Source organism: Orbicella franksi, chromosome 1 (genome assembly GCF_964199315.1).
Source record: "Orbicella franksi chromosome 1, jaOrbFran1.1, whole genome shotgun sequence".
In the NCBI taxonomy this organism is placed as follows: Eukaryota; Metazoa; Cnidaria; class Anthozoa; order Scleractinia; family Merulinidae; genus Orbicella; species Orbicella franksi.
Window position 1 is genome coordinate 4872517 of NC_138145.1, and position 13882 is coordinate 4886398.

At 46.0% G+C, this 13882-nt stretch overlaps 1 protein-coding gene, 5 non-coding genes and 1 pseudogene across 6 annotated transcripts; 5 read left to right on the top strand and 2 right to left on the bottom strand.

Annotated features, from left to right (window-relative positions):
* Window positions 1-197: 197 nt before the first annotated feature.
* On the top strand, window positions 198-361 carry LOC145465574 (U1 spliceosomal RNA). Its single transcript, XR_014041645.1, has one exon. It is a non-coding gene; the product is annotated as a U1 spliceosomal RNA (small nuclear RNA).
* An 886-nt stretch (window positions 362-1247) lies between these two features.
* Window positions 1248-1366, bottom strand: LOC145465013 (5S ribosomal RNA). The gene has a single exon (XR_014041493.1). It is a non-coding gene; the product is annotated as a 5S ribosomal RNA (ribosomal RNA).
* A 386-nt stretch (window positions 1367-1752) lies between these two features.
* LOC145486562 (uncharacterized) lies at window positions 1753-3633 on the top strand. Its single transcript, XM_081465254.1, has one exon. The coding sequence runs from the start codon at window positions 1947-1949 to the stop codon at window positions 3627-3629; it is 1683 nt and encodes a 560-aa protein (XP_081321380.1). The 5' UTR covers window positions 1753-1946; the 3' UTR covers window positions 3630-3633.
* Window positions 3634-7442: 3809 nt separating this feature from the next.
* LOC145466342 (U2 spliceosomal RNA) lies at window positions 7443-7623 on the top strand (annotated as a pseudogene).
* Window positions 7624-9191: 1568 nt separating this feature from the next.
* LOC145465697 (U1 spliceosomal RNA) lies at window positions 9192-9355 on the top strand. The gene has a single exon (XR_014041680.1). It is a non-coding gene; the product is annotated as a U1 spliceosomal RNA (small nuclear RNA).
* Window positions 9356-10241: 886 nt separating this feature from the next.
* LOC145465019 (5S ribosomal RNA) lies at window positions 10242-10360 on the bottom strand. The gene has a single exon (XR_014041495.1). It is a non-coding gene; the product is annotated as a 5S ribosomal RNA (ribosomal RNA).
* Window positions 10361-10809: 449 nt separating this feature from the next.
* LOC145466147 (U2 spliceosomal RNA) lies at window positions 10810-11001 on the top strand. The gene has a single exon (XR_014041826.1). It is a non-coding gene; the product is annotated as a U2 spliceosomal RNA (small nuclear RNA).
* The last annotated feature ends 2881 nt before the right edge of the window (window positions 11002-13882 follow it).

Genomic DNA, 13882 nt, shown 5'->3' on the forward strand with positions numbered 1-13882 from the left:
AAAGAAATCAAAGAAAGCCTCCTCCTGACACTAATGTCTGGCGTTTTTCTCTGTCGGCAGGCACAGACTGAGGAGGGAAGCTACTCTAGAGCCGCCTAGAAGTGAGGCTGGAGGTTCTAGCACGCCCGCAAAGCACTACCACAAGGATATAGAGGTAAGGAGGTTTGCCTTTGACGGCCCCCGCGTCAAGAATTTTCATACTTACCTGACGCGGGAGGTACTGTGATCAAGGAGGCAGTCCTCTCAAGGCGAGGCCCTTTCATTGCACTTCGATCGGGTTGACCCTTGCGATTACCCCAAATGTGGGTAACTCGAGCGTATAATTTCTGGTAGTGGGGGCCTGCGTTCGCGCTCGCCCCCGAAAAAGTGCAAGTGTTGGCCCTGTGAATGGTGGATGGTTAATGATTGACGCTTTGCTTTGTTCGTCAGTTGGCCGGGCCGGGCTGGACGACTGGGCACAGTGAACAACGAAGGAACGTGTCAAGCAAGGCAAGGATTTCCAGCTGCAACTGAAAAGGCGAGTGCGCTGGAACTCGTGTTGTCATGCATCCATGTTGTACTGAACTGAAGAAGGTGGCTTTTCCGATTTGCGTTTGTTTCGGCAGGCGGTCAATCATTGACTCGATCCCCGCCAAGTTTGTCCTCGAAGTAACGTTCGTCGACTTACAGTATGGAAAGAGCAAAGGACAAGGAAAGTAACAGGAGAAGTGCTGGCCAAACCGTGAGTTGATTTCTACCTTACGATTGTTGTGTTGGTGGTTCGTTGACTAAACTAGACAACGGTCCGAGCCTCCGTCATTCTCCAAGTCAAGTCATGAATAGAATTGTTTTGACGGCTCGAATTCGTGTCGACCGTTAATATGCAACGGCTCGCGTGTGTTGTTTGCTTTGCCGTTGTTGATCGGGCGCATTTCTTTGGGAATTGGCGTAGTTTTCCGCACTTTTAGCTGCTTGAAAACCGTTCGGCAAGGCAGAATATCATTTTGCTTCGAATTATTTGATGTCACACACGCCAATTTGATGTCATAAATAACCGTTTCGCACGCGAACGTTAGCGCGCGAGACTTCGATTCTAATTTATCCCGCGATCATTTTAAGGGTACTTTTCATGTTTTCTAGCTATCTTTTGAGTCTCCTGAAATGTGTAAAAAGTTATTTGTGCTTTCCAGCCACTGGAATAGCCAAAGGTGGTAGTAAAAGAAAGAAAAAATGAACATATGCAAAATAAAACGGCCGAGAAAATGAAAAGTCTACAACACGGGGTATTCCCAGGCGGTCACCCATCCAAGTACTAACCCCGCCCGACAGGGCTTAACTTCGGTGATCGGACGAGAACCGGTGCTTTCCCTGTGGTATGGTCGTAGACAAGAGAAAGGGCTGAAAATTTAGTCTTTTAAACGAGCCACCAAAGCAAAAGCAAAGCAATAATAGCAACCAGCAATCTTTTAGCAGGCATTTCTTGACTTCTCTGCAAGTTGTATGCACGTGGAGAGCGAATGTTGATAACGTAGCCGTTTTTTTTCTGCCTGTGTCTGTAGCGCTATCTTAGTAACGGAGTCATTACAGGTCTTTAACATGTTGCCTCGTTTTGGAGGGCAAAAAGGTGTTTGATCTCACTCACCCCTGGAGGCACGTTATCAACTTTGCTGCTGATTTTTGTGGACTTGTGTTGTAGAACAAGTGCGTCTACGACGGCAACTTGCTCCATGGCGTCGGCCTACAGTCGGCTCCAGGCCCCTCGGCGACAGCATATTGACCACCATATCTCAAAGGGGGAAACCCTGGACCACCCTCCTAGGGGAGGGAAGGTCCGGTATCGCTTCTCGGCCTTTTGGCTGCGATCTGTTCTTTGGTGGGAGTTCCGAAGTTTTGGTTTTCCTGCTGATCAGTGGGCGCAAAGCCCGGCCTCTTTTGGCTGCGTAAGTTATCTTGATCCTCCTTTTATTATGTCATTTTCTGATCATGGAAAAAATGTAGATGTGGAAACAATATCTAATCAATCTGGAGACACTTTGTTACTGAGTGACGATGATTCAAATGTGTGGACTTATGCCGATATCTTACAACGAGAAAATTCATCTTCGCTGGTTCGAAGCGCGCCTGGCTCTCAAGCTGCGAGTTACCTTGGGCGTGGTCGCCATTTAACTGACTTTGAGCGTGCTAACTTTGGTATCGATAACATTACTCCTGGTAGACCGTGTACGGCTTATTTTTCTGCTGGACATTTTGTGGACTCAAAATCTGTTTTCGATAAGCTGGGAGAAATGGGAATCCCGCGAGAATCGGTTGTTTGTTTACAACGCCGCCCTTCTCGTGATATGTTAATTACCTTTATCGACGAAGAGACCAAAAATAAGTTTGTGGGCTGTGTTTCCATTCGTTTTCGCGACTCCACCTCTGCCATCAACGACGAGGACATGCCCCTAACGTATTTAAACATCTATGATGCTCCTCATGAGTTGTCCGACGATGCTCTCAAACTGCGCTTGGCTAAATTTTGCACTGTTTTTTCGGCGAGGCGTGGAAAGTTCTCGAACTCACACGTCTACAATGGGATCCGTCACTACCGCGTGCGTGTGAAAAATCCTATTCCTAGCTATTTACGCTTCGGTAAGTTCCTCGTGCGTCTCTCACATGATGGACAACAACACACCTGCCGCCGCTGTAATCGTGCGGGACATTTTGCTAATGAATGTCAAAATACCGTTTGTTTTAATTGTGAAGAGCTTGGCCATGTATCGCGTGATTGTGAGGAAGAGATTCGTTGTTGTATTTGCAAAAGTACAGAACATTTTGCCCGCCGTTGTCCATACTCCTGGTACCAGGCCCCGCCGCCTCCCCAGGTCCCTGGCCCCAGCTCAACTGAAAATGCCACTCATAGTGCCACTGGAAACGCCGCTGACAATGTCGCCGAAGTCGTCGTTGAAGAAATACCCGCGGGCGATTCTTCTGGGTCTCCTGTGGGTGATAGCGTCCCGCTTGATAACCTCTCGCGAGATCGTGCTTCCCCGCAGGACACTGATAACCCTGACCCTTCTCCGGCTGATGTTTCTTCTTGCCAACCCTCGGTTTTATCCTCGGATGAGCACCTCTTAGATAGTCAGGGTTTCATCTGGGAGCAAATCGCTAATCGGATGCGGGAACAAGGTTTGGCCCCCAACCCCCCTGGTCCGCAGATTTCTCCTTCTCCTGCTGAGAGCCCCGATGTCGATGCGATGAACCCTGATTTGACTCAGCCTGCTGTAGATGTCCAGCCTCCTGACAACTCTCCTCTTGATGTCTCAATGAATAGCGTCCCCCTTGTCCCCCCTGTCCCCCCTGATGGTCCTGCGCAAGCCTCACCTTCTCCTGATGCCTCTCTGGTACCTGCGAAGTCATCCAAGAGTGTTCAGTCTTCACGGCGTAAACCTGCCCCCTTGCCGGCGGCCTTGGAAGCGCTGGGTCGCAAACCAACCAGACCATCTTTACCCAGTTCCGGGAGAAAATCTACTTCAGTGGACCCCCCTCCTCCTCCTCCCCCGCATGATCGCTCTGAACCCGAAGATATGGACACTCTTGCTTACACCTCCTTGAAGCGGAAGCAGGAGCTGAGGGCAAAGAAGGCTGGCCCAAAGAAGGGTAAACATTAATCTTGGAAATGGAACATTGTTAATAGTTATTTAAGTCTTAATTTTCAACGTAACGTCTATTAATATACGCGGCTTTAATGCTCGTAAGGAGAGTTTAATTTTTCGTCTCCTCTTCGATCTTTGTTTTCTTCAGGAAACTTTGCTTTCTGAGGAAAAATCTATTAATGGCGTTATTTCCCGTTGGCCAGGCCAGAGTTTTTGGTCTCCGGCTGTCGGGAAACAAGGCGGTGTTGGAATTTTGATTCATAATAGTTTTGACGGCAAAATTTTATCTTGGTTAAAAGACTCATCAGGGCGTGTTTTAAGTGTACTTATTGAAACTTCGCAGTTACGCATTAATTTAATTAATATTTATGCTCCGACTAATTTAACCGAGCGTAAGGCCTTTTTTGCGAATTTGCACGAATTTTTTATCCCTGCGGACGGTTTGATCTTGGGTGGTGATTTCAATTGTTATGAAAGTGATCTGGATAAATTCGGCGGCAATATCTCTATCGCGAGCTACCTTTCTGATTTTCGGTCTTCCTTTAAACTTGTTGATATTTGGCGTAAACATCATCGCAAACAACGTGAAATGTCATGGTTTAATGCCGATTTCACAATAGGCGGCCGCTTAGACAAATTTCTTTTGTCCTCCAGATTGGTTGATTTCGCCGAAAAATGCGATATTACACCTTGTTGTCTCTCGGATCATGACTATGTTAACCTCTCTTTTGATTGCGCCGATTCTGCCCCTCGTGGGCCAGGTCTTTGGAAATTCAATAATTCTCTGCTTTCTGATGAAATCTTTTGTCAGTATTTGTCTGAGCGTATTTCCGATTTATCCTCGTGTCTGTCAGCTTTCGGTTCTGTTAAATCCTGGTGGGACTTTTTTAAGGTCTCTCTCAAAGCTGACATCCGTTTGTTTGCAAAATCCAAGCGTAGAGAGCTCAGTCGCGACCGGGTTGTTTTGACTAATCGTTTAATTGGCCTGAAACGTAGGCTCGCTCAAGGTGACATTTCTGTTTCCTCAGAAATTCTAGCTATTGAGTCACATCTTGCTGCCCTGGTTAATCGCTCTCTTGAGGGCGCCAAGACCAGAAGCCGGGCGCAATGGCTTGAGGAAGGCGAAAAGCCGACGCGCTTTTTCTTTAAATTAGAAAGAGAGCGTTTGGAAAAAAATGATGTTAAGTCAATCTTAGACCCGAGCGGGACTGAAGTATTTACGCGTGAGGCAATTGAACAAGCGCATTTTGATTTTTACACTAATCTCTTTTCCGCTGAGCCAATTGATCCCGAATGCAAAGAGACTTTGCTGAATGGGATTAATAGCTTCCTTTCCGATTCTGATCGCCATGTGTGTGAGGGTGCAGTCACCCTCGCTGAGCTTACTGCCTCCCTTAAGACCATGAATTTTAACAAAGCACCTGGCTCCGACGGCTTCTCGGTTGAATTTTATCTAAAATTTTGGGATCTTCTTGGTCCCCTTCTTTTGAAGGTTATCAATCAATGCTTTGCTGACGGAGAATTGGCGGAATCCATGAAACTTAGTATAACGCGGTTAATTTTTAAGAAACGCGGTAATATTAAGGATTTGAAGAATTGGCGCCCGATTTCTTTGTTGAATGTCGATTATAAGATCTGTTCAAAGGCGATCACTTTACGTCTGGCCAAAGTTTTGGATTCTATCATCGACCCAGATCAAACCTGTTCAGTCCCTGGGCGCACAATTTCTAATAACTTGGTTTTGTTGCGCGATACCTTTGAGTATATTACTCAAACGGATGAGACTGGAATTTTAGTTAGCCTCGACCAAGAAAAGGCCTTCGATCGGGTCAATAGGATGTTCTTAATGGAATTGCTTGATCGCTTCGGCTTCGGCTCTGATTTCTGTAGATGGATTAGTACTTTTTACTTAGGCGCCAATATGCGTATAATCTTAAATGGCTGGCTCTCTAGGCCTATTATGTTGATGCGCGGGGTGAGACAGGGTGATTCTCTCTCCCCCCTTCTCTACATCTTGTGCGTAGAGGCTCTTGCGTGCCAAATAAGACTTTGTAGTGGCATCAGAGGCTTTCTCCTCCCAGGCGCAAAGGGTAGACAATTTAAAGTCCGGCAATATGCCGATGACACTACCTCCCTTGTTAAGGATTATAACTCGCTTGTTCGCCTCTTCGATATAATCTCGATCTACGAGAAGGGCTCTGGTGCCAAACTGAATAAGTCCAAGACGGAAGCTATGTGGCTTGGTGCGTGGCGCGATCGCCCTGACGCGCCCCTCGGCCTTACCTGGGTGCGAAAAATGAAAATTTTGGGCGTCATCTTCGGCACTGTCCCTGTTGAACAAGACAATTGGCAACCTAAGATCAATAAGCTAGAGAAATCGATTGGTCTGTGGAAGTCACGCTCCTTGTCGCTTGTAGGGAAAAGCTTAATAGTTAACGTCTTGGGCTTAAGCAAATTTTTCTATCTCGCTAAAGTGTTAAAGCCGCCGAGCTGGGTCTTCTCGCGGGTGAACTCCCTCATATGGCCTTTCATATGGGGTTCAAAAATTGAAACAGTGAGTCGTAACACATGTTACCTTCCAGCCCTCTCCGGGGGCTTAAATGTTACTAATTTAGAGTTAAAGTGCATTGCACTTCGCCTCACTTCCGTTATTTCCACCATTGGCCTGCGTGAAGACTCTAGCTTCTTCTTATGTAAATATTTCATCGGGAGGCCCTTGGCCTCTCTTAAGGCGGAGTGGCGCTTCTTGCGCGATAACCTATCTCCTAGCGCATCTAGACTTACCGGTTTTTATGAGAATTGTCTGAAGCATTTAAGGGAATTCGATAGTCTAGTTAAGAGTAACTCTCCCCTTACTACCAAGGTTTTTTATACTCACCTGTTAAAGCGGACTTCCTCACCTCCCTTGCTTCCTTGTACTTGGTCTATGGTTTTGGGCCCTGGTCTGTGTCTTTCTGACTTTTGGCCCAAAGTACGTGACCCAGTATCTGAGAATTTTAAGAACGATCTTTCCTGGGCCATTACCCTTCGTGCGGTCAAGGTGAGGGACTCTTTAAAACGATGGGGGTACATCGATTCCGATCGCTGTGCCTTCTGCAATAGAAAAGAAACTATCGATCACTGCTTTCTTAATTGTTCCAGAGTTAAGCGTGTATGGGCGCATTTTGTACCTGTTCTCTCCCTTTTAACCCAGACTACCTTCCGCGCGTCTGTGGCTACTGTTTTCTTCTTCCGGTGGTCTTCCAACCACAGGAGGAGGAACGCAGTTGCTCTGTTTTTGATCAAATCGATTCTTTATGCGATCTGGACTTTCCGTAATGCCTCCACCTTTCGTAACCGGTATGACGAGTCAAATGCCATTATCAAATACGCGTCCCAGGATATCATCAGTAGAATCAAACTTGATCACTACCGCCTCCCCGTCGCTGCTTTTTCCGTTTTGTGGGAGGTTCCTGGGTTTTGCCGCATCAATGCGAATTCCGCCCAAATTTTCATCTAGAGGTATAATTATAGTTTATCTCTGCGACTTACTTTACAATCAAGGGCTCTATTGTTGTGGTCTTTGTTTGGTAACTTCCCTCAGGGACTACCCCTAGGGAACTTGTTTTGTGTTAGTTAGATGGTTGCTTACTCCGGATTAGCCTTTTAGTTAGTCTGTGCGCTGTTTGCTCCCTCTGCTTCATGATCAAGGACTCTATCGTTGTGGACTTTGCTTGAGATGTATCCTCAAGGACTACCTTAGGGAATTTGTTGTTGTATCTGTGGGTTAGATAGCTACGATTATTCTTCCTGAGCAGCATTGTAACCTTCGTTTTTATCTGTAAATAAAGTGCATTTTTCTACAAAAAAAAAAAATCTGTTCTTATCAGCTTAATATCTGATACGCTGCTCATTGAGCAGCTCATATATTAAACTGATTTTTGGAACTGGGCTGTGGAAAAGAGGCTTGCCTCGTCCCAGCCACGGGTTGCCTCGGTATAGCACTACCTCCGAGTGCGGCCCACTTCCCCTCGGGGAAGAAACCTTCATTCAATCAAAGAAAGAAATCAAAGAAAGCCTCCTCCTGACACTAATGTCTGGCGTTTTTCTCTGTCGGCAGGCACAGACTGAGGAGGGAAGCTACTCTAGAGCCGCCTAGAAGTGAGGCTGGAGGTTCTAGCACGCCCGCAAAGCACTACCACAAGGATATAGAGGTAAGGAGGTTTGCCTTTGACGGCCCCCGCGTCAAGAATTTTCATACTTACCTGACGCGGGACACGCCTCAACGCACTTGTGCTAGGAAGTCCCTGCTTAGGTGAGCTTTCTGGGAGTTTTTTTGTATTTAGGTAGGGATCTCTTGTTCAGTTTGTGATGGATGTTCCAGTTAAGCCCGTTTGTTACGAATCTGTGCCCGCGTGTCTATGTATGGATTGTCAATTGTATGATGTTAAGCAAATGGTTCGTGCCAAGTCCGCTGTAGTATCTTCTCGCTCTCCGTTTTTGCCTGGTTATGCTGCTTCGCTGTTGTCTCGTCCCACCATTAAGTCTGCTCCATGTGCTGTTTCATCTGTTTTGTCTTCTCGCCCGTCTTCATCTGTTGCTGCTTCTACGTGTGGCCTAGCTGACATTGATGTTCCCAAGTACGTGTGTGAGCCTGATTGTTTTCCGCCTTGCCCGTTTCTGTCTCGTCCACGTATTGATTTTGCTGACCTGTCTTCGCCTTGTTTTTCGCCTGGCTCTGGTTCTGTTCTTGCCGTCAGCTCTACTAGTTCCGGTGCTGTTCCGGCTGTCCAGCCCAGTTGTCCTATTGCTTCCGTTGCTGTTTCGCCTGTTCGTCCTAGTTCGGTTGTTTCCGTTGCTGGTTCGCGTGTTTCTTCAAGTCCTGTTACCGTTCCGCAGTTCCGTGCTGTTAGTTCCGTTGCTGCTTCGTCTCCTGTTATGCCTAGTTCTGCAAGTACTGTTCCTCCTCGAGTTCTGCCCAATCGCCCTGTTCGTCCAGCTGCTGCTCCATATCGCTCGTTGCCTAGTCTTTGTTCGCCTGTTCCCACGCCTGTTGTCCGTCCTTTGTTGCCAAGTTGTCGTCCCGTTTTTCCCATGGCTTGTTTTGCGTTGGTTGTGCTTCCTGTTTTGCTGCCCACTCCGTTTGGTTTCGTTCTCTCGTTTTTGCCTGTGCTCCGTTGAGTTTCGATTGTTTGGCTCTGCTTGTTGGACTTTGGTCTGTTTGTTGAATTTGGACTGTTTGTTGTGTTCGGATTGTTCTTGTTTGGTCCCGGTTTGTTTTGGTTGCATGTGGGTGGCGAACCTATGTTTATAGGATTAGTCTGTCGACAAGTGTCCTTTTTTGGGTCACCTTTCGCCGTTGCTCTGAAACAGTGTATGTTCGTCCAGTTGTCCGATGTTTTGGCTTGTTCGTTCCTCGTTTGTTTGTGTCTATGTTTTTTGTTTGTAGGGGCGGGGTTCAATCCCCCGGTGACGTTTGACGTGCTGGTGCACCCCCGTTTCTGGCGAACCGTTGTTGTGTGACGGATAAGACTTGTTGTCTGGCAGGCATTGCACTCTCCCTTTTTGGGAGGCCTGGCCATTCGCCTTAAACATAAAAAACTTACCTGACGCGGGAGGTACTGTGATCAAGGAGGCAGTCCTCTCAAGGCGAGGCCCTTTCATTGCACTTCGATCGGGTTGACCCTTGCGATTACCCCAAATGTGGGTAACTCGAGCGTATAATTTCTGGTAGTGGGGGCCTGCGTTCGCGCTCGCCCCCGAAAAAGTGCAAGTGTTGGCCCTGTGAATGGTGGATGGTTAATGATTGACGCTTTGCTTTGTTCGTCAGTTGGCCGGGCCGGGCTGGACGACTGGGCACAGTGAACAACGAAGGAACGTGTCAAGCAAGGCAAGGATTTCCAGCTGCAACTGAAAAGGCGAGTGCGCTGGAACTCGTGTTGTCATGCATCCATGTTGTACTGAACTGAAGAAGGTGGCTTTTCCGATTTGCGTTTGTTTCGGCAGGCGGTCAATCATTGACTCGATCCCCGCCAAGTTTGTCCTCGAAGTAACGTTCGTCGACTTACAGTATGGAAAGAGCAAAGGACAAGGAAAGTAACAGGAGAAGTGCTGGCCAAACCGTGAGTTGATTTCTACCTTACGATTGTTGTGTTGGTGGTTCGTTGACTAAACTAGACAACGGTCCGAGCCTCCGTCATTCTCCAAGTCAAGTCATGAATAGAATTGTTTTGACGGCTCGAATTCGTGTCGACCGTTAATATGCAACGGCTCGCGTGTGTTGTTTGCTTTGCCGTTGTTGATCGGGCGCATTTCTTTGGGAATTGGCGTAGTTTTCCGCACTTTTAGCTGCTTGAAAACCGTTCGGCAAGGCAGAATATCATTTTGCTTCGAATTATTTGATGTCACACACGCCAATTTGATGTCATAAATAACCGTTTCGCACGCGAACGTTAGCGCGCGAGACTTCGATTCTAATTTATCCCGCGATCATTTTAAGGGTACTTTTCATGTTTTCTAGCTATCTTTTGAGTCTCCTGAAATGTGTAAAAAGTTATTTGTGCTTTCCAGCCACTGGAATAGCCAAAGGTGGTAGTAAAAGAAAGAAAAAATGAACATATGCAAAATAAAACGGCCGAGAAAATGAAAAGTCTACAACACGGGGTATTCCCAGGCGGTCACCCATCCAAGTACTAACCCCGCCCGACAGGGCTTAACTTCGGTGATCGGACGAGAACCGGTGCTTTCCCTGTGGTATGGTCGTAGACAAGAGAAAGGGCTGAAAATTTAGTCTTTTAAACGAGCCACCAAAGCAAAAGCAAAGCAATAATAGCAACCAGCAATCTTTTAGCAGGCATTTCTTGACTTCTCTGCAAGTTGTATGCACGTGGAGAGCGAATGTTGATAACGTAGCCGTTTTTTTTCTGCCTGTGTCTGTAGCGCTATCTTAGTAACGGAGTCATTACAGGTCTTTAACATGTTGCCTCGTTTTGGAGGGCAAAAAGGTGTTTGATCTCACTCACCCCTGGAGGCACGTTATCAACTTTGCTGCTGATTTTTGTGGACTTGTGTTGTAGAACAAGTGCGTCTACGACGGCAACTTGCTCCATGGCGTCGGCCTACAGTCGGCTCCAGGCCCCTCGGCGACAGCATATTGACCACCATATCTCAAAGGGGGAAACCCTGGACCACCCTCCTAGGGGAGGGAAGGTCCGGTATCGCTTCTCGGCCTTTTGGCTAAGATCAAGTGTAGTATCTGTTCTTATCAGCTTAATATCTGATACGCTGCTCATTGAGCAGCTCATATATTAAACTGATTTTTGGAACTGGGCTGTGGAAAAGAGGCTTGCCTCGTCCCAGCCACGGGTTGCCTCGGTATAGCACTACCTCCGAGTGCGGCCCACTTCCCCTCGGGGAAGAAACCTTCATTCAATCAAAGAAAGAAATCAAAGAAAGCCTCCTCCTGACACTAATGTCTGGCGTTTTTCTCTGTCGGCAGGCACAGACTGAGGAGGGAAGCTACTCTAGAGCCGCCTAGAAGTGAGGCTGGAGGTTCTAGCACGCCCGCAAAGCACTACCACAAGGATATAGAGGTAAGGAGGTTTGCCTTTGACGGCCCCCGCGTCAAGAATTTTCATACTTACCTGACGCGGGCTTTTGGGCTTTTGGTAAGTGTCTGTCCCTCTGCGGATTCCGAGAAAAAAGAGAGAAATCAATTGTTTTCGTGAGTGCACATATTTATTTATCCATCTTTATTGTTCTTTTGTTTGCTCTGTTGGCGTTATATATTTTTGCTGGTGAATATTTAATCTAGTGGTAGAAGGACTTCTGCGTTCTACCTTATTTTCGTTCGTTTTATCTGGCACTTTGTACCTTTACCGATACTTCTCGATCTCTGATCGTTTAGTTCATTTTATTTGCGTTTTTCCCTCTTAGATTTTTGATCTTTGAGGTTTTTTTTTTCCTTTCTTGTTTACGTTATTTGCTTGCCGCTTTGTGTGGGTGTGGTTGTCACCTTCACTCGCGGCTTTCATTTTGCTTGTTTCACGCTTGCTTTTTTCCTATTTGGGACTTTGTACCAGTTTCGATACTTTTCGATCCCTGATCGTTAAATCCGACTTGTTTCTGTTTTCCTCACTGATCGTTGATCTTTGAGGTTTTTGTTATTTTGCTTGCTCATTTTGTTCTTGCCTTGTGAGGGTGTGGTTCTCACCTTCACGCGCCGCTTTGTATAGCTTGCTTACATAGCTTGTTTAGTTTCGTTGTCGCTACGTTTTTTCGTCCGGCTTCGTTTATTGCTTTTCTTGTTCGTCGCTTCATTTTTTGTCCGTTTCTTATTTAGTCCCTGGTTCATTTTTGTGGGCTAAATAATTTTATCTACCTTGTGCTTGTTTTTTCGCCGAGCTCGGCCTTTGTTTTCGGCCTTTCTGCCCTTTATTGTTTCCGTTTCCCTTGGCGCTGCTTGTTTTCGTTCTAGCCTCTTTTCCCTTGGCGCTCGCTTGTTTTTGCATCTGGCCTTTTCCCTTGGCGTTTGCTTGCCTTTGTATTCCCCCTTTTTACTTCGCAGGCTTATCTAGTGTGTTTCTGGGTGTTTCCTTCACCCATCCGGCTTAACTTCTTTTTGCGTGTCTGTTTTTTCGCGCGCTTTTTTGTGTCTATTTTCACCCATCCGGCTTAATTTCTTTTTGCGTGTCTGTTTTTTCGCGCGCTTTTTTGTGTCTGTTTTCACCCATCCGGCTTAATTTTTTCGGCGTTCTTTTTCGCGCGCTTTCTTCGTTTATATTAGTAATTTTAAGGCAGCAAAAGTCTGTCACTTGTCTTTATTTCATACTTGTTTTTTGAGTAAGCAAAAGTCTTACTCTTGGTATTTTGTAATTTATTATTTCTCGAGTAAGCAAAAGTCTTGCTCTTGATTTTTTCCGAATTTAAAATAATTTAGAGTTGTTTGAGTGTCCGGCTCTTACTAGTTTATAATTTATAATTGTTTGTTCTTCATAATTGTGTGAGTAAGCAAAAGTCTTACTCTTAATATTTAGTAGTTATAACTGCTTGAGCAATTAAGTCTTGCTCTTAATAATTTATAATTTATTATTGTTTGGGTAAGCAACAGTCTTACTCTTAATAATTTGTAATTTATTATTTCTCGAGTAAGCAAAAGTCTTGCTCTTAATTTTTTCCGAATTTAAAATAATTTAGAGCTGTTTGAGTGGGCAAAGTCCGGCTCTTAATAGTTTATAATTTATAATTGTTTGTTCTTTATAGTTGTGTGAGTAAGCAAAAGTCTTACTCTTAATATTTAGTATTTATAGCTGCTTGAGCAATTAAGTCTTGCTCTTAATAATTTATAATTTATTATTGTTTGGGTAAGCAACAGTCTTACTCTTAATAATTTGGCTATTTAAAGTTCTTTATAACTGTGTGAGTAAGCAAAAGTCTTGCTCTTAATATTTAGTATCTATAACTCCTTATTTGTATTATTTAGTTTCAATCCAATTACTTTAATCTCTTATCATGCGTCTGGCCAAAACTGTTAACATCCAAATTGGTCGCAAATTGGTTGGCAAGTCTAAGGACGAGATTATGAAGGCTGTCTTTGACTGTTTCAGCCTGTACGGAGTAATTGCTGTCCAAATTGGTTACGACGTGGTGAGGGTTTCTTTCACCACTAGTGATGGTTTCAGGCATGCTATGGAAAACTCTAGTGTCACGCTTTTTGGGTTGCGGTGCCCCATTCTTGGGGGAGGTCCTCCTCTCACCTCCCTTCACATTTTTGACTATCCCTATGAGGAGGATGATGGTGACATCGCTCGGGTCTGTTCCGACTTCGGTGAAGTCAAGAATGTTAAAAAACAAAAGTATATTTCAGACCCGAACATCTTCACGGGAACGCGGCTTGTTTCTGTCGCTTTGTCTTCTTCCCCGCCCCGTACTTTGACCATTGGTGGTTATCAATGTAGAGTGTGGTACAAGGGCCAGCCCCTTGTCTGTAACCTCTGTGCTGTGCAGGGTCATAAGTCCGCTGATTGTCCCAACAAGGACAAGTGTCGTCGCTGTGGGGTTTCTGGGCATTTTGCCCGCCATTGTACAAATGCGTGGGGCTCGGCTGCCGGTAGTGCAAATTCATCGTCCGGGCAGGCCTCTGGTCGGGATGATCCTCCACCGGGGCAGGCCTCCGGTGGCCAGAGTGGTCCTGCGCCGGTCCCAACCTCTGATGGCTACACCTCTTTTGCCTCTATCGCCGACGCTAATACGGCTTCGTCGCGAGCCGTCGCTGTCGATTCTTCTGGGGG